We start from the raw sequence: 27,919 nt of genomic DNA, 5'->3' as shown, positions 1-27,919 counted from the left end.
TTAACCGAACACCAGAGATTATCTGAGGGACCTCGTACCTCTTTAGTCTTGTGGACATAAAACTTTAGAGTCCTGACAGGGCACAGGACTCTCTCAGGTTCTTGGCCCACAAGGCTTGTCATACCCTTGATTTCAAAGCTCCTTGGCCAAGGGTTCGACGGGTTTTCATTCTTTGCTAAGAAAGTGGGACTCAAAGAGCAGACAGCATTGTCCCCTTTGAAGCCCACTCTCTTACAAATGGCCTGAATTTCGCTAACTCTCTTCGCCGTCGCCAGAGCAGTTAGGAAAAGAGCCTTCTTAGTCAAGTTCCTAGAGACGCTTCATGTAGAGGTTCGAAAGGACTCGACATTAAAAGTCTAAGGACTAAATCCAAGTTCCAAGAAGGAGGCCTCACCTGAGGTATCTTGGATGTCCTCAAATGATCTCAGGAGATCGTGAAGATCCCTGTTATCAGACAGGTCAAGTCCTCTGTGTCGGAAGACTGCCGACAGCATACTCCTATATCCCTTGATGGTCGGGACAGCCAGCTTCTGTACATTTCTTAAAAATAGCAGCAAATCGGCTATCTGGCTCACAGAGGTAGTGGAAGAGGAAATTCCCTCCTTTCTACAACCATGCCCTGAAGGAAGCCCACTTCGACTGGTAAACAGCTCTCGAGGACGTTTCTCCTAGCATTGGCGATCGCCTTTGCAGCTGCTCTAGAAAAACCTCTCGCTCTGGCCAGCTTTTCGATAGTCTGAACGCAGTCAGACCCAGAGCGGAGAGGTTTCGGTGATATCTTGCGAAGTGGGGCTGTCTGGAGTATCTTTCCTCCAGGGCAAGGTCCTCGGAAAGTCTATGATGAATGACATTACCTCCATGAACCATTCCTTCGCGGGCCACATCGGGCGATCAGGGTCAACCTCGTCCCTCCGATGCCGCGAACTTCCTTACTACTTCCCCATGATCTTGAATGGCGGGAAGGCATACAAGTCTAGGTTCGTCCAGTCCCAGAGCAGAGCGTCTATCGCGACTGCTCCCGGATCCAGCACAGGGGAGCAATAAAGAGGCAACCTCTTTGTTCTCGACGTCGCAAATAGGTCGACTAACGGACACCCCACAGTCTCCAGAGCTCTCGACAGACGTCCTGGTGCCACCGTCCATTCCGTCGGCAGGATCTGATCTTGTCGGCTGAGAAGGTCTGCTTCTGACGTTCTGGACTCCTGCGATAAATCTCGTCAGGATCCTTATCCGTCTCGCATCTGCCCACAGCAGAATCTCCCTCGCTAAAAAAATAAAAAAAAGAGAGACGGGAGTGTGTACCTCCCTGCTTCTTTAGGTACGCCAGGGCTGTGGTGTTGTCCGAGTTGACTTGGACTACTTTTCTCTGCAACCTTTTGTTGGAAGAATGTAGCGCCAGAAAACCGCCGCTAGTTCCTTTACATTGATGTGGCCAGGACACCTGTCCCCCCTCCAGGTGCCTGACACTTCCTCCCCTCAGTGTTGCTCCCCACCATCCCGACACCGAGGCGTCGGAAAACAACACTAGGTCTGGGCTCAGAAGCTTTAGGGACAACCCCTCTCGAAACTTCCGAGGATCTAACCACCATCTTAGATGGTTCTTCACCGATTTGGTGATGAAAAGGGTCGCATTCAGATCCTCTCTGACTCTCCATTCGTCTGCTAAGAAAAACTGGAGAGGTCTGAGGTGTAGTCTTCCCAGGGAAACAAACTTTTCCAGCGATGAAATGGTTCCCAGCGACTCCATCCATTTCCCTCGCCGAGCAAGCTTCCTTCCCCAGGAAGGCCGAAACTCTCTCTAAGCCTTGCAGCTGTCGTTCCTGGGACGGAAACGCTCGAAAAGCCACTGAATCCATCTGAATCCCCAGGTACACGATGGACTGTGTTGGGGTCAGATGCGACGTTTTTTCGAGGTTGACCAGAAGTCCCAGGGACTTCGCCAAGGCCAACGTGAAGTGAAGGTCCTTCAGACACCTTTCTTCTGACGATGCTCTGATAAGCCAATCGTCGAGATACAGGGACACTCTTATTCCTGCAGAATGTAACCATCTCGCTACGTTTTTCATGAGCATGGTAAATACCATCGGAGCCGTGCTTAAACCGAAACAAAGGGCTCGGAATTGCCAAACTTTGTCCCTTAGCATAAACCTCAGAAACTTTCTTGAAAGAGGGTGGATAGGCACGTGAAAGTATGCGTCCTGTAGGTCCAAGGACACCATCCAGTCGCCCGGTCTTAAGGCTCCTAGAACCGACTGAGGTGTTTCCATCTTGAATTTTTTCTTTTCTACGAAAAGATTCAGTCTGCTTACGTCCAGACTGGACGCCACCCCGACGACTGCTTTGGTACCAGGAAAAGTCTGTTGTAGTATCCTGGTGACCCCAGGTCTAAGACCTGCTCCACCGCTCTTTTCATGATCATTTGTTCCAAAAGATCTAAAGAACCTGCTGTTTGTCTCCCCTTGATACGACGGGGAAAGATCTCTGGGAGTCGTTGAAAGAGGAGAGGTCCACAAAGGGGATCTTGTACCCCTGTTTCCACTATCTTGAGGACCACGCATCTGTATCTCTCTCTCTCCACGCACCCGCAAAGAACTTTAGCCTGGCTCCGACAGGCATCTGAAGGACTTTCTTCTCACTTATAGGATTTAGGTTTGAAGAACCTCTTCCTCTTGCAAGTCCTCTCCCTCGAGGAGCAGCTCTCGAGGGAGGAGCGCTACGAAAGGGTTTAACCTTCCTAGGAGGTCGTCCAGACGACGACTGATAGGGACTGCGGGACGTCTAGAAGACTGGGCCAAGAGATCCTGGGTAGCCTTCTCTTGTAGGCTCACTGCCATGGTCCCTTACCATAGCCTGGGGAAGAGATGGCTCGAAAAGAGGTGCAAAGAGAAGCTCTGCTTTCTGCGATGCAGAAACAGACCTCGCTGTAAAATTGCATAAGAGCGCTCTCTTCTTGAGGAAAGCAGTGCCGAAATGAGACACTAACTCTTCCGAACCATCCCTGACGGCCTTGTCCATGCATGACAACACATTGGACAGCTCCCCCAGACTCAAAGAATCAGGACTCCTAGATTGAAGATCCAGGACTCCTAGGTCACCAGTCTAGGAAGTTAAAGACTTCCAGAGTCTTTAACAGACCTTTCATGTGATGGTCGATCTCCGTTGGTGTCCATGAAATCTTAGCGGACGATAAAGGGATCTCTTCTGGGCGTCTACCAGACTAGCAAAGTCCCCTTGGTGGGAAGAAGACGGGATCTTAACTCCTACTTCAGATTTGGTCTCATACCAAATGCCGCCTTTCCCACTGAGTCTTGAAGGAGGAAGGGCGAAAGTCGACTTGCCCTGATCCTTCCGACGTTCCATCCAGTCCTGCAATTTCTTGAATGCTCTCTTAGTGGACAAGGAAGTCTTCATCTCCACCAACTTCCGAAACCTTGCCCGACTTCGAAGACGAAACTGAGAGGGAGGAGACTTAGGAGCTGCAGGCTGGAACTTCTCACCAAACAAGAACGTAAAAGTCGTACCAGCACCTTGTAGTCGGAAACCGACGAAACTGACGGCTGTTCTTCCTCCACTGAGTCAGCCGGACTACTATGTTCTCCTTCCTCCCGAAGAGGCAAAGGAGATTGAACCTCTGGAGAGGGCGTGCGCCCAACGGGTCTAGCCTTCAACAAAGGCTTTCGAGGAAGACTAAACATCACCTCTTCAAAGCGACCGACCTTCTGTCGATCTTTAGAGCTCGAACTACGAAGAGCGTCCTGACCGCGCTGCGCGTCAAGAGAGGATACTCTTAGTCTCTCTCGAGGAGCGTCCTTACGTTTGACGCTCAAGCGTCCAGCTTTCGCTTTCAAAGCGTCCTTCTGCGCTCTCGAAAGCCTTCTCCACAGGCAAAGCGTCAAGCAAAGCATCCCGACGAGCGTCTTCAAAAGCGTCCTGCGAGCGTCTTTCAAAAGCGTCCTCCAAGGCGTCCTGTCGAGCGTCCTCAAAGGCGTCCTGACGTGCGGGCGGAGACAGCGACGAACGAGGAGACAGAGAAGGAGACTGCCTCGTCCTCTTGACAGGCAGTCTAGCGTCCTTCCTTTTTTCGCTTAGGCTCAACTGCTGCTGGGCGAGTCTTCCGAGCCATTAAGGTCGACAATTGGTCTTGAAAGCGACGCAAGAATACTCTTCGTAGGTGAAGAACCGAGAGGAGGTGAAGGGCTGCGCCTGCGAGAAGACGAGGGGCGGGGGGACGCCTCCTTCCTTCTCAAAGGAACAGCAACCTGCCTCTCCGAGGCGCGAGAGAAGCGCTTCTCAGCGTCGTCCTCGGACGACGTCCTACCTCTCTTCTGTGGAGGAAACGCGTCATACGACGCAGGCGAAGACCGCAACGAGAGCGGAGAGAGGGGATGTAAAGCGTCCTCCCTAGGAAAGTCCTTTTCAACGGACGCGAGTCACTCCGAGCGCTCCACCCCTTGCGCGGGGAGGGCGCCTCGGAGGACGAAAAACAGTCCTTAAGGATGCGAACCTGAGCACACTCCTTGGCAGCCTGGGAAGCAGCAACAGGTCCTGCCGAAGGGACGCCAGATCGGTGGGGAGCCCCCGTAACCCTCTTGCGGCTTTCGACATGCCCACTCCCTGAGGTCTGGGAGTCCGACAGAGGTCTAGACCTAGAGGCATTATGGGGCCGATCTGACGCCCCCTCCACAACACTAGGGGCACGATCACACACTTTACTCGAGCCGTTTTCAAGGGCCAACACTTTGGACTCTAGAGTGCGCAATGACTCTAGAATCAGAGAAAGGGCATTACCTTCTCCAGACACAGAACTAGGGCCCTCAGGCAACAACACAGGATTAGGTGAAGCAAATTCTACTGGTGTTAAAATAGGCGAATGTTACTTCCCTTACCTTTCGTAGAACCGCTCTTAGAGGAAGACCTCCTGATCCTATCGCGCTCCAACTTACGCCGATAGGATTCATACACCTTCCATTCATCCTCAGTCAAACTTTTGCATTCAATGCAACGATCAACAGCAAAACAAACATGCCCCCTACACCCCATACATACTGTGTGGGGGTCTACCGATGATTTCGGTAGCCTCACCTTGCAATCACTCCTCACACACACTCTGAAGCTCACTGAACTTGATCCCGACATCACGTTCAAAGAAAAGCCAATCCAAAATCCAAAAACAGTCCACTATCGCGTATGCCAATCCAACAATCCAGAGTCAAAACCAAAAGTCAATCCAGATACTTATAACGCTTAATGACGTCCCTCAGTATCCTGGGCGGAGGTCTGTAAACAGGTGTTTACCGACCGGCGACAGAAAAAATATGAATAGAAAATGGGAATGGTTCCTGATATCCGCCTCCCAGCGGCGGGAATGGGTACTACCACCTGGCCGCCCACTGCGTGTGCCGCGAGTTTTGAAATTCTGTCGGACTTCGGAGAATACAGCTATATATATATCGGCCAAGTAAGTTTCATGAACAAATTTACTGCTATATGGAAGGTGGTATGCATTTTGTAGTCTCCCAGTGCATCGCAAAAGTCCATTCTCATCCAGGAACAAGCCTAGGCATTTAATTCTGGCTGGAATTTTGTGGGAATTCTTGTTAAGGTATGGACACTCCTCTGGGAAATACTGACTCTGTGAAGCCAATAAGAATTCGTATGCTTCTGAGTTCTGTACTTCGACATTTTCAGAGTTTACGGGTCCCGAGTTCTTAGTTTTTACGATTCCCAATGGTACGTTTAAGGAGCCTAGTGAACTTAATTACTAGCTTAGTGACATTTATAAGTTTAGGAAGGGAAGCGAACCTACGGATCTCTATGGGACAAGTAGCTTATTCACTGACAACTGTAGTTAAAACTTCTTCAGGTGTTTCAGGTGGGTAGCATGTAGATACATCTGCTTGCTCTGGCCACATCTCTGGGTTCGGGAGCCAACTTGGCCATGGAACCAAATTTGACTTTTCTTAAACTGCCACATGGAAATTCCTCTAGAGACAAGGTCTGCTGGGTTTTCTTCACCAGGTACATAGAGGTACCTCACTTCAGTGACCTGACTTATCTCATTCACCCTGTTGCGGACATAGATGTTTTTAGATTTGTTGTTCTGAATCCAGTGTAGGGCAACTTTACTGTCAGACCATATGACAGTGTCAGTAATCTTGACACCATCGGTAGTGAAAACGGTTCTGAGGTAGTCAGCTATTTTGACTGCACTATAGTTGGCAGTCAGCTCAAGTTGTGTATGCTTTCTTTTTGAGAGGGGCGACTCTTGCTTTAGAGCAAACAGGTTCGCACCTGCGTGTTGGTCCATCAAATAGGCTGCAGCCCCATAGGCCTTTTCACTAGCATCACATAATACGTGAAGAGAGTAGTTGGTCCCTCTGTTGGCTGTGAAGCGTGGGAATTCCTGGTATGATATGTTCTCGAGGTCTTTCTTGATCTTCGACCACTCTTCTTGAAGTTCTGGTGGCAAAACATCATCCCACCTTTTAGATAGCTTCCAGATCTTTTGCATAAGAACTTTGGCTCGTACAATTATGGGAGCAAGCAATCCTAGAGGGTCAAATACTTTTGAAAGGTTGCTCAAAAGTAGCCGTTTGGTAAGCGGAGCTTCCTCAAAGGTAGGGGGTTTTATGCTTAAGTGGTCAGTCTTGTAGTTCCAATGAAGTCCTAGAACTTTGACAAGATTTGAGCCTTCTGTTGTTCCATCACCTTCTTGTTTTACCATTTCGTTGAAGGTTGGGTCATTACTGATCCATTCTCTTGAAGGCATTCCGGCATCTGACAGGACTTTCTTTGCAACCTTGTAAAGGCTGTAGAGGCTGGCTGTTGTTGGTAAGGAGCCAATTAAGTTGTCCACATAAAATTTGGTCATGAGGAAACTAACTTCAGGTGAAGTGGGGTAGGTTTCAAAGTGATGTTGCAAGGTTGACTGGAGTAAAAAAGGCGAGCAGGTGGCTCCAAAGAGAACTGATCTAAAACCTATAGGCTTGAAGGTCCTTTTCATTGTTAAGATCTTTTAGCCAAATGAAACGTGTATAATCATGATCCCTAGGTTGGAGACCTACCCGTATAAGGCTTTGCTGATGTCTGCCGATACCGCAAATGGGTCGAGACGGAGTTTCAACAACAAGTCGGTTAAATGACTAGTCAAGGATGGGCCAGAGTATAAGCAATCATTCAGGCTAGGGGCCTGCTTGTCCATCCGGGCACTTGCATCAAATACAATACGAATGGGCATTGTAGTTGAATCCTTAATCACAGGTAAATGGGGTAAATAATGGACATTTGTCCGTTTTTGGTCTTCTTCTGGCACTGTTTCAATGAAGCCGAGAGACAGTTGTTCTTTGATGATTCTGGTCATAAATTTCCAGATACTATTAGTTTGTTTTCAGCTTGTGAATAGTACTGTTTCAGTCTTTTCCTCGAGAGTGCTAAGTTGGTAGGGAGTTGTTTCTTATCGACTTTCCAGGGGAGAGATACCTCATATCGTCCTTCAACCATATTGATGGAATTCTTGAATTCTTCCAGTACAAATTTATCCTCAGGTGACTATCTTGATCAACGATTCCGACTGATTCTAGGGATCCAAAGCTGTTGGATGGGGTCTTCAGCAAATTTGCTATCAGACATCTCAAGTGGTATCTCTAGAGCAGCTTTGGAAGGTTCATCAACTGCTAGTCTCATTACAGTTACAGAATGAGCACTGATAGGGGGTGTCATTACTAGGCAGTTTACCAGCGACCGGATATCCTAAGGAGGACTCAATCAGGTTCACTCCGTTTGCTTGTGGAAGAATGGATAAAGTCAAAGTAGTGATCTATGCCAACAAGCAGTTTCACCTGGTCAATCTGACTACTTGACATTAGGCATCAGCTAGGGTGACATTCTGGCTCTTCAGTTCAGACACTATCTTACAGAGTCCACGAGGCCTAGCGCTCGATGGAGGTAGGTTTAGGTACGACAATAGCCTTTAAAGTTACAAGGCTGTCATCGTTTACCCTGACAGGTACAGTGACCGTACTATATTCTCTAGGTTCTTTGGTATCCCAGAACCCACTGATGCTCAGTTTGGACAGGATTGTCTCGTACAAGTTTACACTCTTCCACTGCCTCTTGTGTGATGAAGGTGTGTTGCGCCCCAGAATCAAACAGTGATCTAAGTTCCTTGGTGTTTGCCTGAGGGCGGACACACCACTTTCATTAAGGCGGTAGGGAGAATTCCACTTGTTTGTGACTTTAAGTCTTTGTCACTGTCATTGTCTCCACAATAGTTCACAGCAGAGACCTCAGTTGAGGAGTCAGGGCACAATGCTGAATGGTGTAGTCCAGTTTTACAGACAGACATTTTGTGGGAACTTCACAAGACATCGGTTGTCTTATGGTTAGGTGAAGGTGCATTTCACGCAACGAATTTTGTGCGGTAAGTCTTGAAATGCGCTCTTGCGTGGTCTTGTAAATGTCACACTGGTAGGCTTTATATTCTGGTCTATCACAGAATACACAACTTTGAGTTCTAGCAGTCTTATTAGGCTGTCCTGGAGTGACAGAAATACTCAGATTCGTACTTCGTTTTTCTTAGGGTGTAAGAACTAACCTGAGTTTTGTCTGATTACCTGGTCTATTGGAACTTTGGTTAGGCTTGGGTTTTCTATGGGAGTAATCCTTGTTCTTATCCCTGGGTTCAAAATCCAAGGAAGACAAGGTCAGGATTATCTTTCCTAGCCCCTCTCTAATATCTAGGAGTGAGGGGTAGTCCCGTCCACACTTGTTTTGGATTTGTTCTTTCACCTTGCCAGGTAGTTTTTGAAAAACTAGAGGTCCAAGCGTCCAGGTACAGTGATCCGAATTAGGTTTGTTTCTTTCTATGCCTCTATCATATTGTTCAAGTTTAGACCAGAAGCCACGTAGTGAATCCAGATCTGCAGAATGTTTAGGCAGGCCTGCTATTTGACAAATTAGAGGTGAGGTTATTTTCTCTGGATTAGCATAAGTTTTCTTCAACATGTCAATGGCGTCTAAATAGTTTTCATTCGTGACAAGAATATTTTTAATCAGAGTTAGAGCTTCACCCTTCAAACATCCCTTCAGGTAATTAAATTTGTCAACAGCTCTCAAGTCTGGACGAGAGTGAACGTTAGACTCGAAAACATCCCAAAAGGGGGGCCATTCTCCATCGGTCCCTTCAAATTCTGGTAGTGATAAAGACGGCAACTTAACCTTATGCCATGGCCTAAACTCTGTCGCAATACTCTGTGGTTTGGCTTCCATGCAAATGATTTTTAGTTTCTCCAAAACTTCAGTGCTCTCTGTGATGACTTGGTTGGCATAACGCCGCTTTGCAGTGAGCTGTGTTCTTTCAGGGTCTTGCTCAGAGAACCCTTCTTCTCCAAGTTGAACTAAGTACTTAAAGTTGAGTTCTTCATACTTCTTTATTTGAGACTCTAGCCTAAGACGATATGTCTCCAAGGTCGAGGACTCAACATCACTTGCCCTTTGAATCAGATCAGTAGCGGTTGTGCATAGATCCTTGCAGGTTTCCTCATAAAGTCGGAGGGAATATGCTAATTGTGTCGCAGACATTTTATGAGTTTAAAAGGTAACAAAACAAAAAATCCCTGGACAACAACACAGGCCTTAAAACATCCCGCTGAGGATGCCAATCTTCCTTTGTGGGAAATTTGTTTCGCTCAGTGGGAAGATCGAAGGAATATACTCTACAAAATTACAAGGGTAATTCCTTCCACTGAGTGTTCTCTAGTAGTAATTTAGTAAATGGTATAAAACGGGCTGTTAAGCACACAATTCTTCCGTGCGCCTAACGTGTTTTCAGACTTGTGCCAAAAAATCCAAAGGATTAATAATTGCTTGGTAAGCTTAAGTAGACTAGTTAAATTCCGGTAAAAGTAATTCAGGTAAATGCAATTAATCTAAATAGGACTATGAATAAATCAAACCAAGGCCATAAAATTCCCAGGGTAGTTCAGTTTGGTCCCAGAATTCAATTAAGTTCCGACCCGGTTAAAGTAAAATTAAAGTAAACTAATCCTGAATAGTAATGCTAAGTAAACAGACAGACCTAATTTCGACTAAATTTATTACTACGCCCATATAATTATATAAGCCTTTGTAAAATTATTCAATCTGAGTCTATGCCTAATTAATTCTCACAAACTCCAATATTACAATAGCCTAACTATGTAAAAGGGCTTAAAATTTAGTCAAGGTAAAGAAAACAGCGTATTACGTCTTGAATAAGTAAGTTAAGTTAAATACATAAGTTAAAGGTTAAAAGACGAAACCGCTTCCTAACGAAAAGTCCGTTGGCTCAAATCAGCCGTCCAATAATGGCGGTCTAGTCTTTGTGGAAAATTAGTATTTTGACCTACCTTCAAGTTAACCCAGTTTGGACACACACTTCTTAATTCACGCGTAAACTAAAAACAAATCCTATATATTTAATCAGCAAACCCAGCGACCTCTAATCGCATTCGTGGAAATAAATTGGTACGTTGATAAGAAATGTTATTCCACTTACCGAATTTTCCGTCGACCGATCAGTGACGATGGTTGTTAAAAGTTTTTGTTGCAGATAAGGATATTCGGATAGGATGTGGTTTTAGGATAGGTACAAACAGGAAAGGAGATCATGCAAACCAATTATTTAAAGGGTTATTAATTTCTAAAACCCTACACAACGTAAATTAAACTTAAAGGGCGAAGTCGACGTAACTAGTTGTCGCCCTTCTTCGCTCGCCGTCTGTTTGAACAAGGGCCCAAAAACCCGCGCCCGGCCTAAGCCTACCCCTCGAAAAGGCCTATGTCAGGTCAATGGTTCTTATCACTCCCCAAATCAATTAAATAATTTCTTAAATAATTTGAAGGGACAGTTAAATCTATTTATTAAATCTATCTATCAAATATTTTAAATGCTAAGTAAAGTTAATCAAGTTATTCAAAATATAATATTAATTTTTCTGCAGAGCTTATACTAAAGAAAATGGGGTATAGTTACTTTGTAGCTCTTAGCAGTGACTTCGTTAAAGGTTAGAAAATGTATATGTACAAATAAATTTACAACAAAGATGATCAATGCAAAGAGAAAATTATATAAAACATAAGATTTATCAATGGTTCCATATTACGTTAACAAAATTACTGATAGCAAAGTAGCATATCTTAATATCACTTCTGCAATGAGTTCACAAGAATATCACAATTTCACTAACTCACGTGGGCTTCTGAAGGAGATGGAATGAATAAGGATGGGAGTAGGAGAAACAGCCGAAACAGAGGATGGGTGCAGTGGATAGTATAGGTGAACAGCTGACATTCATCTTCCAGTTCAGTTACCTTTACCTTAGTCCGTGGACGAGACATGCGTAGATAGAGCCTGGGGGTCAGTGCAAGGACTACGGTCACTTGTAGTTCTTCACCAGGGAATCAAAGAGATAGTGCTCATCATCAGATACCACCCAGGTACTTCAGGTGTGACAGCTTCGAGAGGGATGTGTAGCCTCCAGACAGCGTAGTAGTAGTAGTAGGGGAAACTATATAAGGTGTTGTGATCACCAAGACACAGGTATCCTAGAGCTGTGGGCTGAGGTCGTCGGGCGTGACAATGTTTCGAACGGTGCGATACCGTGATTACTGTCTAGGGTTGAATGCTAGGGTATAGTGCGATTTGATGGGCCATGCCAGTCCATATTTATACCCAATTTTCGGCCATACCAGCCCATATTTATACCTAATTTTCGGACATGCCAGCCCATATTTATACCCAATTTTCGGCCATGCCAGCCCATATTTATACCTAATTTTCAGCCATGCCAGCCCATATTTATACCCAATTTTGGGAGGTTTCGGAAATATCCTGTCTAAACTGGAGAGATGTCTTTGGGTCCTTTCATCTCTGCCGCTAATCTTCGCAGATACCTGAAAAGGTCATCGAACGCCAGCAGATGGGAATGCATGTGTGAGGAGGATGAGTCGCACGTGAGGGATACTGCGACAACAATGGTGAGGGTGAGAGGTCAGGTCAGAGGGACCACACATGAATAGGTGTGACCTCTAGCGAACTAAGGGCTAATCTCTGTCAACGACCTTCATAAAATCAGATTGGGGACTGAAGCACAGTGGTGGAAAGGGGGCGGCAGTCCCTTAAGTGCCGCGGCCAGTGAAACTCTCAGCCGCCGCCCGGTAGTGGCCTGTCTTGTTGGTACATATAGACAGATTTTTAAGGACATTAAAATATAACAAAGTTATAGACGAAAACACCTAACAAAACCTCTGTCACAGGTTCGTCATATGGAGTGATGTATGGTTTGCCCAAAGTGCACAAGACAAGGGACTCCAATGTGGCCATTCTCTCGTCTATGAATACAGCAAATTGTGAAATAGCCAAATACCTTAAGCAGAAATTCTTACTTTATATCATAATTTTAAAAGGGCGTTATTGAAGCATTTTTTAGAATTGGCTGTACTGGACACGACCTTTATTTTTGATAACATGTATATACGTCCTGTGTTCGCCAATATCTTTATGAGCTCTTTGGAAGAGCAGGCGCTGGATAGTTGCCCTCTTACTTTCCACCCCTTGTTTTATAAACGTTACGTCGATGACACGTTTGCTCTTTTCAGGTGTGATTTTAATGCTGACTCTTTTTTAGACTATTTTAACACACAACACCTGAACATCAAGTTTACCCTGGAGAAATAATCTAATAATAAATTACCGTTCCTGGATGTTCTCGTCTCTAGAAATGAACAAGGTTTTTATGCAGAGATTTATAGAAAAGATACTTTTACAGGTTTGGGTACGAATTTATATAGCTTCTGTCATTATAATTTTAAATTAAACTCCATTTTCACTCTCCCCCCGCCCCCTCCACGGTGGCCTTTACACACTCGTCCAGTTGGATGACCTTCCATGAAGAGTTCGTAACCCTGGCTAACTACTTCAATAACAACTGTTTTCCTCCAAGACTCTTCTTCAGAGCCGTAAACAAGTTCTTAGATAAGAAAATGGAAATGCCCACTGTTATCCATACTGTGCAAAAAAGGAAAATGTTTGCAACATTCCTTTACTTATATGATGACAATTTTAGGAAAAAAAATTTGCAAATTTACTTCAGAGAGAATTGCCTGCATTGAATCTAAAATTAACCCGAAAAAGTCCGTGCGCCGTCGGGTCCTTTTTCAAGTTCAAGGACAACGTTAGTCCGTTGTTTGCATCCAACGTTGTTTATAAGTATACTTGCCCCAGGTGTAACCAAGGAACTTACGTTGGATGTACCAAAAGACTGCTAGGGGTACGCTTAGACGCCCATACAGAAGTTAGTTTTAGGACCGGAAGCAGATTGTCCAACCCAGAACAATCAACATTATGAAACATTTCAAATTATGCAAAACATCCATAGACAACGAAGATTTTCAAATAATAAGACAAACGCTGAAAAATTGTGACTTAACAACCTTAGAGTCCATAATGATAATATTAACTGTCCCATCATTAAACACCCAAACTTCATATACTCAACTGTTCATTGCTTGAGGGCCCCATTTGTCTTGTCGTTACTTTGTTTGCGTGTGTGAGTTTTTTCCCCTTTTTTTTCTCTCCTTGTTTCGACAGTTTTCTTTAAGCTCCCGTCTGAGTACTAGGTCCTTCTTTTCGTGTCAATGGTGGGTTTATATATTTTTTAAAGGGGTTAACATTCTAAATAAGATAATACTGTAGTGTTTTCAGTGATATGTTATGATGATTAAACTAAAAGTCAACTTGCTGTTTTTCAGTCTTGAAAATGCAACAATGTACATAGTTGTGAAACGTCGGCATTAGCAATAAACCTTCAATTGTATTGAATGCCTTTGCCCTGGACGTCTACAAGTATGTATATATATATATATATATATATATATATATATTATATATATATATATATATATATATATATGTGTGTGTGTGTGTGTGTGTGTGTGTGTGACTCAAGTGCACTTGCGTAATATGCACAGGTGGGTGAAGAGATAGATCCCTTGATAAGTAAAACATTCACACATACACAGACACACAGACACACACACATTATATATATATATATATATATATATATATATATATATATATATATATATATATATATATATATTATTATCTTTATCACTTACACAATTGTTCTGTGCATTAATATAATTATTAACAGGTCCTTACTGAAACTGGATGGCATCACGCGAAGATTTGTTTTCGAAAAAAGTTAGAAGCTCTCTTGGACTAACAGTCCTTATTGTCAAGTAGCCAAGGAATGACCGGGCATGTTGTTGTTGTTGTTTTTGATTAAGCTGACCTTGTGTCAGCACGGGCTCTTGCTCACCGAGCAGCCCGTAAAAGGGTATGTAGCCCAGCTGTATTTATATCTGTGTGGGGGATAGGATTAAAGTCCTTATTCCTGTTATTAGCCTCCTTCTCCTGTAAGGCTCCGCCTTCGTGACCTTGACCTTTCTCTGCCTGCTGATCCATCCAGTGTTTATAATTCGTGTGGTGGTTTGTGTTTTTGCGCTTCTTTTCTATTGTAGAATGTATGATTCTCCTTGATAAGCTGTCTTCGAATCCGTATCTTACCCATTTGATGATATTTAGGTTCCCTTTATCTAATTTACCTAGCTCTTCCGTTTGAAACCATTCCATAAAAATGTTAGCTAAGATCGGGGAAAGACTCGAACCCATGGCCCAATGTCCATTTTTTTTTGGGGGGGAGTGGGGGTTGGGGGGTTGGGGATGAAAAATGGTTTTTCGCCTCCACGTTTAAAACAAATTTGACGCTGAGAAGGCCACTGAACAAACCAATTTTAATTTAATAAAATATCATGGTCTAAGTTACCTGAGTGAAGCCCTTCATCCATATTCTTTGTTATTACTTCCATCGTCTTCTCGACCATACATTGGTAAACGGGGAAGTTACACCTGAACATCATCAAATGGGTATCTAAGATGCGTGGAGGACATCTTGATTACTTACAAGGGAGAAAGGAAGAACTGCGCAAGTTCCTAGAAAGCATAAATAAACTAAATGAACAAATGAAATTCACAACAGAGGAAGAGAAGGAGGGAGAAGTCCCTTTCTTGGACATACTGGTAAAGAGGGAAGGGGAAAGTTTAAAATTTAAGGTGCATGGGAAGAAGACACACACCAATTCATACATATATTAAAGGCACTGGTAATGTTAGTAATTAAAATTAGGTTGGCATCGGGTAAAGCTTACAGATTGGAATGCTTAACAGCAAAGCCTCGAGTTTTGGGAAACTTGAAAACATTAGTGAATCCCTCAGGATGTTGAACGAAAAAGCAAGAGACATTATCCAGCCGCATTGGCAAGAACGCAGGGGGTGTAAGATGACTTGGTTGGTCAGAAATCATATGAACGTGAAGTCAGAAAAATGCAGTTGCGTATGTATGTCAGTTTGTGCGCCAATGTACGTGTGAGAAACACACGAACATTGGAATCGTGAGTCGACTAGCGTGCATACGTTTGTACGTCCATTAGGGCGCATGAATGTGTAAAATATTGCTAGTGTCGGAGAAATGAGGCATTAGACGACATACTTTTGTAGTGGTAGCCAGAGATTCTGAAAAGCCGAGGAGGCGGCAGAAGATCCATCGGAAAGGTAAAGAACATTTAAAAGAAACAGTGATATTTATTTTTTCAGATACTCTGAAGGCAGAAATGCGGTGTCGATACTTAATACTATTATTGAAACATTGATCCATGTTTTTTTATTATATTTTCTGATAATTGTGGTTTGTTTTACAGATGGATTCGATTTCGGTTTGTCACTACCAAAAATGAATTTCCTATTTGACATTTATTTTAAGAAAGACTGATGGGGGTTTTTGACAATGAGAATAGTGTGTGACAATTTTTATTTAGTATGCTTATGCAGGGCAGCAATTGTGTTTCATGGTTTTTGGATTTTAAATTCATTTTTCTTGGTTTTCATGTAAGTTCTTTTGGGAATAATAAAGAATCTATTTTTGTATCTCAGAGTTTGAATTAGCCTAGATTTAATGACTGGGAACGTCAGAAGGTAGGTCACGTTACTAGTTAGGATTTCTCTCCTTTAATTAAAGAGGGTCCGATATACCCTGTAACACATACATATGTTCGCTAGTCGTAGGAAAGAAATTAAAATGGAAGTCATGACTTGATCATCAGGGCTTATAGGATTTGCAGTCCCGAATTCTTGGATGAATAGCTGGAATAACTGAGGGAGAGTTTTAAGAGATTAGGAACCCTAAACCGCTAAGTATTGGGGGTTGGAAACGGACACAACAATGAAGGCAAAACTGTTTTGGAATAGAGAGAAGGAAAAAGAATAAAAGGAAACTTTTGAAATGGAAGAAAATAATTATAGTCCCGGACAACAACGTCATTACACCCATCAACAGAAAACTAGATAATTTCCAATTGCTAGGCAGTTACAAGAACACCATTAGGAATAAGATAGAAATCAAAAGTTGGTAGAGGGGGAAGAAGCAAGAAGGGGGTGTGCATATATTTTAGGGCTGTTGCCTTGTATAATAAGGCGCCCCTCAATGAGGTCAAATGTTAGACTTGCGATAAATGCTTTACGCCTAAGGTCGGTTGTATTGCACTTCCCATATTCCAATGGAAGTGGTCTTGGGGGTTTGTAGATCTCTTACGAAGTCGTATTATCTTCTTTTGGTTATGACGACGATGTGGTTAAACCTCCTCTGATGACCTGCGGTGAGGAGGTGAGGATTCTTAGTAAAAGAAACCACGAAGTAAAAAAATTACTTATATTCCTCTTGAATTTAGCATGGTGAAGGAACATCAGGTATGATTGTAACAAGTCTTCTAATTGACCGATAGCTTGATCGCTTCTAAACCAAATGATAAATGGCTAATTCCTATTCCTTCTCTACATGATAAAGCTTAAGGTAGAGAGATACAGGTCGGTTTCTAATGACGATAGCTAACTCTTTGTTCTGCCTTGTCTACCATGCTCGGTTTACAAGTCATAAAGGAGCAGACAGTTAGCTCGAACATAATGAACATACATACCAATGACAATAGTTAACATACGAACAAACAATCAAGGTGAACATAGTTACTAATCCACGTAGGGGGCCGCTTGAAGCTATAGGTCGCGGTTAGTTGTTCCCTCAAGCAGGGAGCCTTGGACTAAAGTTTATAAACAATTGAAAATGAACTAGAGGTTGACGGCATGTTTATGCTTAGCCTACTTTTATTGTATACCTCGGTCATCTTTAAGCGTCCTCTAGTCTGAAATTACAACATTCCTGCAAGCAAATCTGGTTGACCTTCTTTAGTTTTTAGTCTTTTATATATATGGAATAACATTCCATTTTTTTATTATGTAAACACTTACATATATAGCAGCGTGTCCAGACTGTGTAGAGTGTTACTTCGGTTAAAGCAGCAAATCATGCAAAGAACGAAGCAAACAACACATACAAAACATAAGGCACTATAATCAGGAAAAAACCATAAAATAGATTGGGAAAATCTGAATTTTTTGTACAGGAACGCAAACAAAACGGCTAGGCTGATTATAGAGAATGCCTTCATAACATGCGAAAACAATGTAATGGCAGGTAACACAAGAAACGGGTTTGAAGACAGCGTATCATGAAGAGTCATACACTCTACAATAGAAAAGAAACATAAAAACACAAGAAACCACACGGATTATGAACTCCTGGATGGATCGGCTGACAGTGAAAGGTCAAGGTCACAAAGGCGGGGTCCATAAAGGAAAAGGAGGGTAATAGAGGAATAAAGACTTTAATCCTTTCGCCCCACGCAGATATAAATACAGCTGGACTATGTGCCCGGTCCTGCCCACCTCCCAGGCAAAAGAGGAATCTCACAGGAAAAACCACAAGGGCACACGGGAATCTCCTGATGTCCTGCCCACCTCCCAGGAAAAAGAATTCTCTCATAGTTCAAGAAATTTCTAATAGGTAAAACTGAAAGTGAACCACCAAAATCTGCACATAGCTATGCACAAACCCTCTGTTTCACTTTTGTACAGTTTCAAGAACACAGTTTATTTATCATTGTCAATGTGAATTATATATATCTTCAGGAACATATGTATAAATGTGAGTATGTGTATATACATTTTTCTTTACTTTTCTTATTTTTGTTTGATATGTACTGCCATATATTCAGATACTACACACACACACAAATATATATATATATATATATATATATATATATATATATATATATATATATATATACACACACACACACACACACACATATATATATATATATATATATATATATATATATATATATATATATATATATATATATATATATATGTATATTGTTCCTTAAATATTATGGTTAGCTTCCTTTCCCTTTTTTTTTAAGGCCACCTTTCCCTCAAACAAAAACTCGATTCCATTTCCTACTTAGCCCTCTCCTACTAGGCTGGGTCTCACTACTATAAAGCTTTCTCTCTTACTGATGGGCACTGTAAGGTTCAGAGGGGTAGCAATCCTACCTGGTCACCCTCTTTCATTTCAACAACTAACTGCCAAAAGCACTGTTTATTGTATTTTTACAGTTGATCCAGTTACGGGCTGCTCCAGGAGCAAGAGCCCATGCCAGTACATGGCTGGTTTAATCTTGAACAACAACAATGTGCCCTGTAATCTCTTCCAAGCCAGAGAGAAAATCACCAGAGGATGTCCCATTGGACAAGAGTCAATGATGAAGAAACTCTCATGGGGTTCGACCCAGTGGAAACTTTCTTGTACTTGATGGACAATGGTTCAGTCCAGTGGGCAGAGTTAGCAACGCCCATTCCCCAGATTTCGTCAGAAGATCCTGTGTCAAGCCCCCAAGCTGTCGAGTTACAAGATCCTGCTCCATCTAGCCCTCCTGCTGCCGAGTTGGACTCCAACACCGAAGGATGGCCGACAGTTCGACACCTGAAGAAGGCTAAAAGAAGGTCCCTGAGGAGGGAAGAAGCCCCACTCCAAAATGCCGCTCCTATAGCCACTCCTATGCTAGAACTTCTGAAATTTCACATCACAGTGAAGGGTGAGAAGTCTGTATATACATTTGTATCAGACTGAGAAGCCAGACACAAAGATATGAAGATGACAGTGCAACCAAATAGAAAATCTGACATGATCGTCACCTCGAAAAACGCAGAAACTGCCGACTTCCTGAAAAGAAACACTAATTTCCAGCCACTAGATCTGACTGAATGGATAAGGAAGCAGTAATTCGCAAGTCCCCAACTTCCTTACCCCTAGATCCAATTTTTTAGCTGCTCAACGTTCTTGAGGACCAGAGATATACAGCGGAAAATTGGGGAACCCCACGATGAAAGTCATTGCCATCTTCAAGGGACACATGGTTCCAAGCCACATTTCTCTTGGTGTATGTGTAAAGTCTACACACATGAGCCAATTCAACTGCCAGAGGTTTGGCCATCTACAAAAGATGAGAAGCAGTTACAAGTAAATGCCCCAATTGTTCCCGTCAACACATTCCTGGAACAAGTGCTGCAGTGCCAGATTGGAGAGAGTTGCAAGGATGAAAGGCATTCTACCACCTTCAGGACCGTCAGGGCCGATTCCGAAGACGAAACATTAAGTGGAATCTACGAAAGTGGAACCATAACAATCGAACACAACAACACCACAGGAGCACCCTCACCCAGACCACGGAAACAGCGTCGAACTCCGAGAAAAGGTCGACTACACCCCAAAACAGCGAAAAACTGAGTCTTTGCCTTGTCTTCCTTCTCATCCAAACCCCCTATCACTGTCGCGAATACTTCGACGACAATATGCACCGGTAATTGCCGGATGTGATTGGCTTATAGGCCCACCTGAAGCGACAGCTCCCAGCCCTTACACAAGGACGACTGAATTAGGCTCAACTGTGTTTTTACAATTTTATTTAAAAATTTATCCTTCTCTCGTGACTACACTTAAATACTGTACATAAACTTACAAAAGGTGCCCTTATCACCCTTATGATAACTCAAGACTGCCACATGGTCGCGTGGCCACAAGAAGCTTCTAGAACAATTCACAAAACTCGCAGAAACTCACAGAAAACTCCCAACACTATCCAGAATTGAGATTATTAACACTGGTAACCACAACGCGATCATTGTACTCTAACGATAGCTGTGATAAATGCAGATTAAACCAATTTAACTCATATCAACTCACAACTGCCTCATGGTGGAAATGAAATTGCACGCAGTTGCAGTTGCTCGAACTCACCATAATGAGGGAAGGAATCATCTGGCTCTCATCAGCAGCTAGTTCCCTAGCGAGTTAGTCATTTTCTCATCTTTTTATTTTCATAAAGGACTTAATTCCTTCAAATGAATTAGAATCTTGACAAATCAATATGTATGTACTTATTCCACAGGCTTTTGAAACTGTAACTCAATCATTTCAATACGGAAAATGTATCTCGATACAGAACCATCATGTCTTTGTCGCCAATTGGTTTACTTGGAGGTTTTTACGTTAAAGGCCCAGCAGGCAGAAATTTGTCTTGGAAAAATTTTGCACTGATTTCTTCACGACATTCACCTTCCAAACCTGAACATCTCCCTTCCCTCACCTCCTCTTTTCATCCACCTCCTTCTTCATCCGATGTTCCAGCCAGTGCTAGGCGGGAGAGTGCCACAACAGGCAGTGATAGTTATATAACTATATATCTCAGTTGAAGGGATTATTATTCTCTCCCAGAAGCTGATAGGAAAACCTGTCGACAGAAGAAACAGCCGGAATGTATATAGCCCCACCTCATCCACAAATGTCAGCCCAAAGCAGCTGCCGTTCGTTTTGAATAACAGCTGCCCTTTCAAATATGTCACCAAAAATTATAAGTTTCTACAGAGTGAGTGAAATCTTTGGAGTAACTTCCTTATTGCCATCCTTTTCCTCAATCTGTAATTTTTCCATTTTCCTTCCTGGTTCTGTAAGACTCAACCAGGACTTTTTGCTGTAGAACTTTTTCTCCTAGTGATGGGTACCACTAGCTTTAATAAAGTTTGTAACCCTGCCTGTCATTTCATTCTTTTACTCTATAACCACCTTTTTCTCTCATTTCAGAACACATCTACTGTTACGGGCTGCTCTGAGAGCAAAAGCCATCACAAAATATCAAGATATTACAATGGATTGAATTACAAATACCTTCACTAACTTTAAATTATGACATTCACTATATCTTTACATTGAGTGTGAGATATAGGACAAATGGAGGTATGGTTATCGAGAATGTCAACAACAAATTACTGTGGAGTAGAAAGTGTTAAATGTAAAATATTGGCTGCCGAACGTAGAGAACAGAGGATAGGATATATCAAACTGTCCAAGCTCATAGGACTGGCGTTTTAAAGGCTCGTTGCTTTATACTTCAATGTTTCTTAAATAGAACATTTCGAAAACGCATGATATCGTCGATGAAGGCAAGACATCTGACTGAAGCATGCCACGTGGGACAGCTGCTAGGGCAGCTGAATGACACGCCAGAGGAAGGGCAATGAACCAGCAGCACCGTTTATGTGCTGGGCTATCAGTCAGAGCAGGTGTACTAAGTAGAGCTCCAGGCCATTCACCGTACTGATAAAGGACTTAGCACATAAAGTGCGCATGAAAAAGCTGGAGGAAATGTCAAAACCGGAAAAGGATGGTGCTGGAATATGTTCGAATCATATTTGATATTGACATTCACGATACGTTTTATGCTGAAAGTGTAACCACAAACATTTTTTAAATTAATTTTTAACCGTTATGACCAAAATTTTTTCAAACAAAAAACCAAGTCATGGATGACCACAATGTTTGGTTTGTTCTCCATTTGACTGAAAGATTTTAAAATATAAATATCTGATTACTATATATAATGCCATCTTTATCTATAACGTAGTGGAAATCCTACACGCCTGGGAACATAGACGAGATCTATGGAATATTTAGAACGTGATACAATTACGTGTTGCGCTCATGTTTTTGATAAAAAGCTATTCTTCCCTTACAAACATGAAGTAAAAGAACTGAAATCATATTTTGGTAAATATTTGATACTTTAATTTTTCATCAAATACACGAACCTTGTATTTTCCGTCTGTTTATCTCCTGTGGCATGCATTTCTGACTACTATTGTTCCCACCTCGCCGGCTAACACCCCCCCCCCCCCCACCACCGGTTCCTAACACCCTTCCCCCTTAAAGAACAATATGAAGAAACGAAACCAATCGGAAACCAGGAATTTTAGTGGGTAAGAAGACCCCCAAAAGATGAACTGAACCAACAGGAATGCTTTATATTGCAAAAGCAGCTGGGGAAAATAGATGGTTTATGTCTCTAATAAGCATCAAACACATCATGAAACTCAGAGATGTGGCGAGCACAGTTACAAGGATCCATCCTAACTAACCTTCCTGCTTTACCTCAAGTTAGGAAGTTAGCTATAGGGTATACATTTGTTCCTCAAGTACCAGTCTCGGTAATTCACTTCAGTCAGGAATTTATTTTTTCCCTCCTTTTACAGGTGAGTCCTTTGTCAGCAGAAAGGATTACTTTCATATGACTGAGTTGTTATGCATCTCGATTTTGCAAATGAAGGTAATCAAGTTTTCACACCTGCCATTGGGATATTCACACGCCAGGCAGCCATTGTGTACTGTGCATATCGAGCGTTGACCATTGGAAGGAATCACAAACAAGAAAAAATTCACTTAGTTAATTTTAAAGCAACAACAATGGTTTCAAAATGATCGCCAAATACATGGTTTATTATTCATTGGCTCCTTACATTCCCCATGATAAAAAAAAGCTAGGTAAACATCATTCAACATTTGTGATAATAATTTTTGTTAGAGAGGAATTAAAGTACCTTGTATTAACTTTTTATTCCTTTTTTACAGGGTTAGTATTTAAACAATTTGAGATTCTGGAGTCGTCTCCATGTTCAGTTACTCTTTAACATGGCGAGAAGTTGGATTTTCCTAATGATGGTCATGGTGGTGACCTTGGCAGGTCTTGAAGTAGGGGAAAAAGCTGCTGTAGTGGACGACGGTGACGAACAAGGACTTGGATATCTGGATCACGCAGGAGAGAGTTTCTTCCAGGTGAGGTCACTGATGAATTCAGCGGCTTCCTCTGATTTTAGCCGTAGCAAACTAATATGAAAATTTCGTTATCGTGCCTTGATAACCTATTGGGCTTTAGTGCTTCCGATTTATTAGCGACGAACTCGTTACCCCATGTGTAGAAATGTCCTGATATTCGAGACATTTCCTGCCCAGTACGACACTCGAAAGAGAACAACAGTAAAAGTTTATCTTTAAAACCAAAATCAAGCTATAGAATTCTAAGCTCCATTCGAAACATGTTTTAACTAATCGATAATAAACAAAGCTCATTTTTCTTTGAACGAATAATTGTTATGGGACGTCTAAGACCTTGAGCGTTCTGGGAAGTGGTAACCTCTCGTCATAAGCTGCAAAGCTTTTCTGACGGTGCTGCATATTTTCAATCACACTTTCAACCTCTCTCTCTCTCTCTCTCTCTCTCTCTCTCTCTCTCTCTGTGCTAAGAACATACAGTAAGTCGATTTACCCTATATCTTCTTATATAATATTTGACGTATATGAATTCTTATTATAAAGATATTTATATGCTAGAAATACTTGCTGTAGGTCAAACCCCAAGGATGAAGATTTCTTTTGATTTTGTTTTAAGGAAAAACACCTCGAAAAGAACCATAATGCAGAACATGAGAACGTGAGGCATCACTGGCACCAGAAGGCAAGAGAAACCCGGAGAAGGGACGCCATGAGGCAAAACAAGAGGTGGACCAATGAAGATAAGCAAAACAGGAGAAGAATTCGTAAACAACAAGCTGTAAAGGAGATGAGGAGGAGGAGGAGTGATGAATATCACAGAAGAAGAAGAGACGTGCATAACAATAAACAAAATATGAAAGGAGGCAAGAGAAGACGTCGAGGAGACTCAGATTCCGGGCAAGGCAGAAGAGGCAAGTATAGAAGTAACAGCCTCAGTCGTAGCCGTAAAGAGAAGTTTGTGAGGGCGAGAGAAAAAACCCGAAATTCGAGGAGGAATCTGCCAAGTGACTTGGATGAAAAGACCGACAGGTATTCCGGTTATTCGTGGGGAGGACAGGGAAAAGGAGTAAAGAAGCGAAAAGAACAGAGGAGAGGACCTAAAACAAACAAAAAGGGAGAGAAGAGAGGAGTAAAGAAACTCGATGGTATAAAAAAGAAAGCAAATAAGAAGAAGGTATCTTCAAGAGTTAAGAGTGTGAAATCGACAGGTCCAAAAAGAAAGAAAATTAAAAAGGTGAAAATCATTTTGGGGAAAGGAGGAAAAAAAGCCAGTGAGTGAAACTTATAAATTTCAGAGGATCATTGCCTCTAATTTTTCATAAAGTAGCCAAAATTATTTCCGAGAGTTTTCATGAATTTGATTCCAGATACAATGATTGTTTCGGTTATTGCTATAACTGTTTATCACGAAAGTGAAGAGAAGCTATTAATGACGTTTCTTTCTGTACAGTTCCAAAAGGCTCCTGTAAAGTGACCAGGATCGTCTCCGCCGAGGACGGCAACTCGGCTCTACTTTTTGGATACAATATGCAGAAAAAAGGCAGCTGTAGAATGACTTTTAAGGTAATAATGAGCAAAATTAGAATGAAGGTAGTAATAATGATAATAGAGTTATAAATAAGAAGTATCAAAATAATAGATATCTTCATTGCTATTGCCGAAGTCCACTTGACACTATATATATATATATATATACCTATATATATATATATATATATATATTATATATATATAAATATATATATATATATATCGCATACCTGTCTATAATATATACCTATATTGGAGTAACCACTGTTTTCGTCTAATAAACAGTCTATAGAAAAATTCTAATATAAGCTGAAAGAGAACTCCATAAAGGTTTAAAACAACTTTGTTTGTTTGCTTCCCGTTCGCTGATCAATTATGTTCAATCACCTGCTTGATTAGTAGCAGCTTTTAATCTACCAACATCTCGAGGAAAGAAATTTTGAAAATTGTCGGAATCAGAACAATAATTTTATTTGTTTGCATTTATTGCTAATTTTCTAGATATTTTGATCATAATCAGATGTCGCATGAGTGACAAACGCTGATGAAGAATTGGATGATTCTGTACCTTGAAGCTTTACTATTTTGTTTCCAAATCAATTTTCAGGGTCCAAAGGATTCCACGCTGTCGCTGGACTGCCCACAATTCGAACTTAACTCGAAAGGTTGTGATCAAGAGGTCATGGAGATTTATGACAAGAAAAGGTAATTGGATGAGGAGGATGAGCACATACATGCAAACATACATTCATGGGCGTTGCAAGTTTTATTCATTCCCATATATAGCTTTATTCTAACCATACAACCTTGCCTCTTAGAGGGGTCCGGTACAAAGTTTCACCTTTTGATATTTGCTTTTATATATATATATATATATATATATATATTATATATATATATATATATATATATGTGTGTGTGTGTGTGTGTGTGTGTGTATGTATAGATATATACAGATGTATAGTACATATATAAGCTTATATGCATGTATATATATATATATATATATATATATATATATATATATATATATATATATATATATATATATATATATATATATATATATATTTCGTATTTCGTATTTCATCACAGTAAAGGGAGTGTTATACCTTTGGTCTATTGAAAAATTTGTACTCGCAGTTTATGCCAAATTGATAAATGTTACAAATGAAAACTGTTCTAAATTATTGTTCATTTCTCACTAAAACTTCTATATTCATAAAAATTTTGGTAAAATTACATTTCCCCTCAAGTTCAAAGAGAATTCCACTACTTACTGCAATAATGATTGGATAATGAATGATTTCAAGCGCAGTTGTAAGTTTTACAAAGAGACAAGATCATACCAGTATTATTTTTTTGTAATCGCTGCATTTCAAGTCTATATTTACTATATTTAAATATCTCTGGTCCTCTTCATAGGCTGCACGACTTTTTCACATTACTTCAATCGTTTGGATACAGTTCTAGAAAAGGTAATCCTATTTACCTGCTCATGAAATTCTCGTTCATGCACATCAGGGTAACGTACTGTTAACATTCCAGTAAGAAGAAGAGTGAATACTGCATGACCTCAGGACCTGAGAACTGGGAGTCATCTGGCAACGTAGCTGTGATTACTTTTCAAAGGGAGGCATCCAAGGACAATTGTGGCCGTAACTTCGTCTGTCAGATTACTGTTACAGGTAAGGAGGGGTAAGGAATCAGCTGAACTTCATTAAAAAAAATGGAAGGTAAGGATATGACCATTGGTTATTGTAGCCTGAGGAGTGTTATACTATAGCATTAAAAATTTTACTGGCGCAATTTACAGTCAATAACATAGATATCTACAGTGACTAGTTTCTCCGTCTGAGTATGTCTGTGCAATCCTCTATATGTCCGTCAGCCGTCTGAGGTCAGAGTTTTTTATTTATTTATTTTTATTTAAGACTGAAATTTTAGTCCCTCTGAATATAGAGACTTTGAGTGATGAGAATCAAAACTTAAAAGTGGTGGGTCCAAGGCCCAGTGTCAAGGTTGAACTCAGAGATCAGCTTTTGAACTCTACTTGAGACACTCCACATTTAGGATGCCGACGTCCAAAATGAGGTTAGGTCAATGTCATCGAAGATTATACTTTTTTTTGTTTCAACTACACTTCAAAAAACTTTTTTCCCCTCAATAACTAATGTTATCATCCCACTATTTACGCCTTCGTCCTTTCTTCCTGTGCACCTGCACCAGTAACACTCTCAACTGTCAGGGTGAGCTGCTCATCGTTCATTGCATGCTCCAAGTAAGCTCAACTCCACTTCAGTGTCTTTAAAGTGAGTGCATTGAAAGGCATCAATAATTTGGGGACATTACGTACGAGATGATGCCACACGATGTGTGATGATGCAATATGTTGGCATAATATGAGTTGATGAGGGTATTGTCTTGAAGGATGCGTAAGAAAAACACTATTCTTTTGTATAAAAAGTAATGCTATAGCATTAAGTATAAGAATACAGAGGTATAACTTTATCTAGTGAGCCAAGAAGGTTTATAAGAAAGTGAACAGAAGAACTGAAAGAGGAGAGAGATGTGAATTTGAACAAGGAAGTCGAAGTGTAGATCCAGTGTTTATTTACACAATATGTAAAGACAGGAATGTTGTATAATCTCTATAATGGGTTTGATACAGAAGCAATGTCTGTGGAAACAAAATTTAGAATGTGCTACGAAAAGATCATTTAGCCAGTTCTGCATGGACGATGCGTATGGGTATTGAATACAAACAATGGAAAGGAAGTGAGTGCTGTTGAGATACACTGTTGACCAGTACATGTGAATTAGGAAAGGTTAAAGTGATAAAAGAATAAAGAAACAACGAAGGGGTAAAATAACCATGAAATATGAAATATTGTATAGGAATTGTTTTGAAGTGGTTTGTCAAATAGAGAGGATGGGGTACATAATGCTGTTGAAATGAATTCATAATTCGGAACACCTGGGAGGAAGAAATAAGAGAAGCTGGCAAAGTGTTGACTAGAAGAGGGGAAGATTTGTTAGTATCGATTAGTTTCAACTTCCAGGAACCATGGAACCATGCGGTGTGGGCAAGACAAAGATGTGAAACGCAGTGAGTTTCCAGCAGTTGACGCCAGGCTGAAAAGCTTCCTTGCAAATATATGAAATTGCTGTTGTAGCTGGTTCATATTGGATTTAGGATCTGGTTTATTTTTATGCGAAACCACTCC

At 41.5% G+C, this 27,919-nt stretch overlaps 2 protein-coding genes across 2 annotated transcripts in view; one reads left to right on the top strand and one right to left on the bottom strand.

The window, feature by feature from the left end:
- LOC135198389 (uncharacterized) overlaps nucleotides 1-27,919 on the top strand; it is a 56,834-nt gene that overhangs the window by 14,310 nt on the left and 14,605 nt on the right. Inside the window, exons 2-6 of the mRNA XM_064225931.1 lie at nucleotides 22,962-23,165; nucleotides 23,779-24,433; nucleotides 24,613-24,725; nucleotides 25,300-25,397; nucleotides 26,241-26,380. Of these exons, the coding sequence (XP_064082001.1) occupies nucleotides 23,022-23,165; nucleotides 23,779-24,433; nucleotides 24,613-24,725; nucleotides 25,300-25,397; nucleotides 26,241-26,380 (1,150 nt within the window). The 5' untranslated portion in view covers nucleotides 22,962-23,021. The remainder of the gene's footprint in view (nucleotides 1-22,961; nucleotides 23,166-23,778; nucleotides 24,434-24,612; nucleotides 24,726-25,299; nucleotides 25,398-26,240; nucleotides 26,381-27,919) is intronic.
- Nucleotides 5,849-7,003, bottom strand: LOC135198257 (uncharacterized). The gene has a single exon (XM_064225827.1). The coding sequence runs from the start codon at nucleotides 7,001-7,003 to the stop codon at nucleotides 5,849-5,851; it is 1,155 nt and encodes a 384-aa protein (XP_064081897.1).

The sequence above is a fragment of the Macrobrachium nipponense genome, chromosome 22 (assembly GCF_015104395.2).
Source record: "Macrobrachium nipponense isolate FS-2020 chromosome 22, ASM1510439v2, whole genome shotgun sequence".
NCBI lineage: Eukaryota > Metazoa > Arthropoda > Malacostraca > Decapoda > Palaemonidae > Macrobrachium > Macrobrachium nipponense.
Note: the sequence above shows the minus strand (reverse complement) of the source record. Positions and strands in the feature narration are given on the sequence as shown.

What these genes read in the sequence shown, in the direction of transcription:
- LOC135198257 (XM_064225827.1), bottom strand. Translation starts at nt 7,003, where the DNA reads ATGAAAAGGACCTTCAAGCCTATAGGTTTTAGATCAGTTCTCTTTGGA.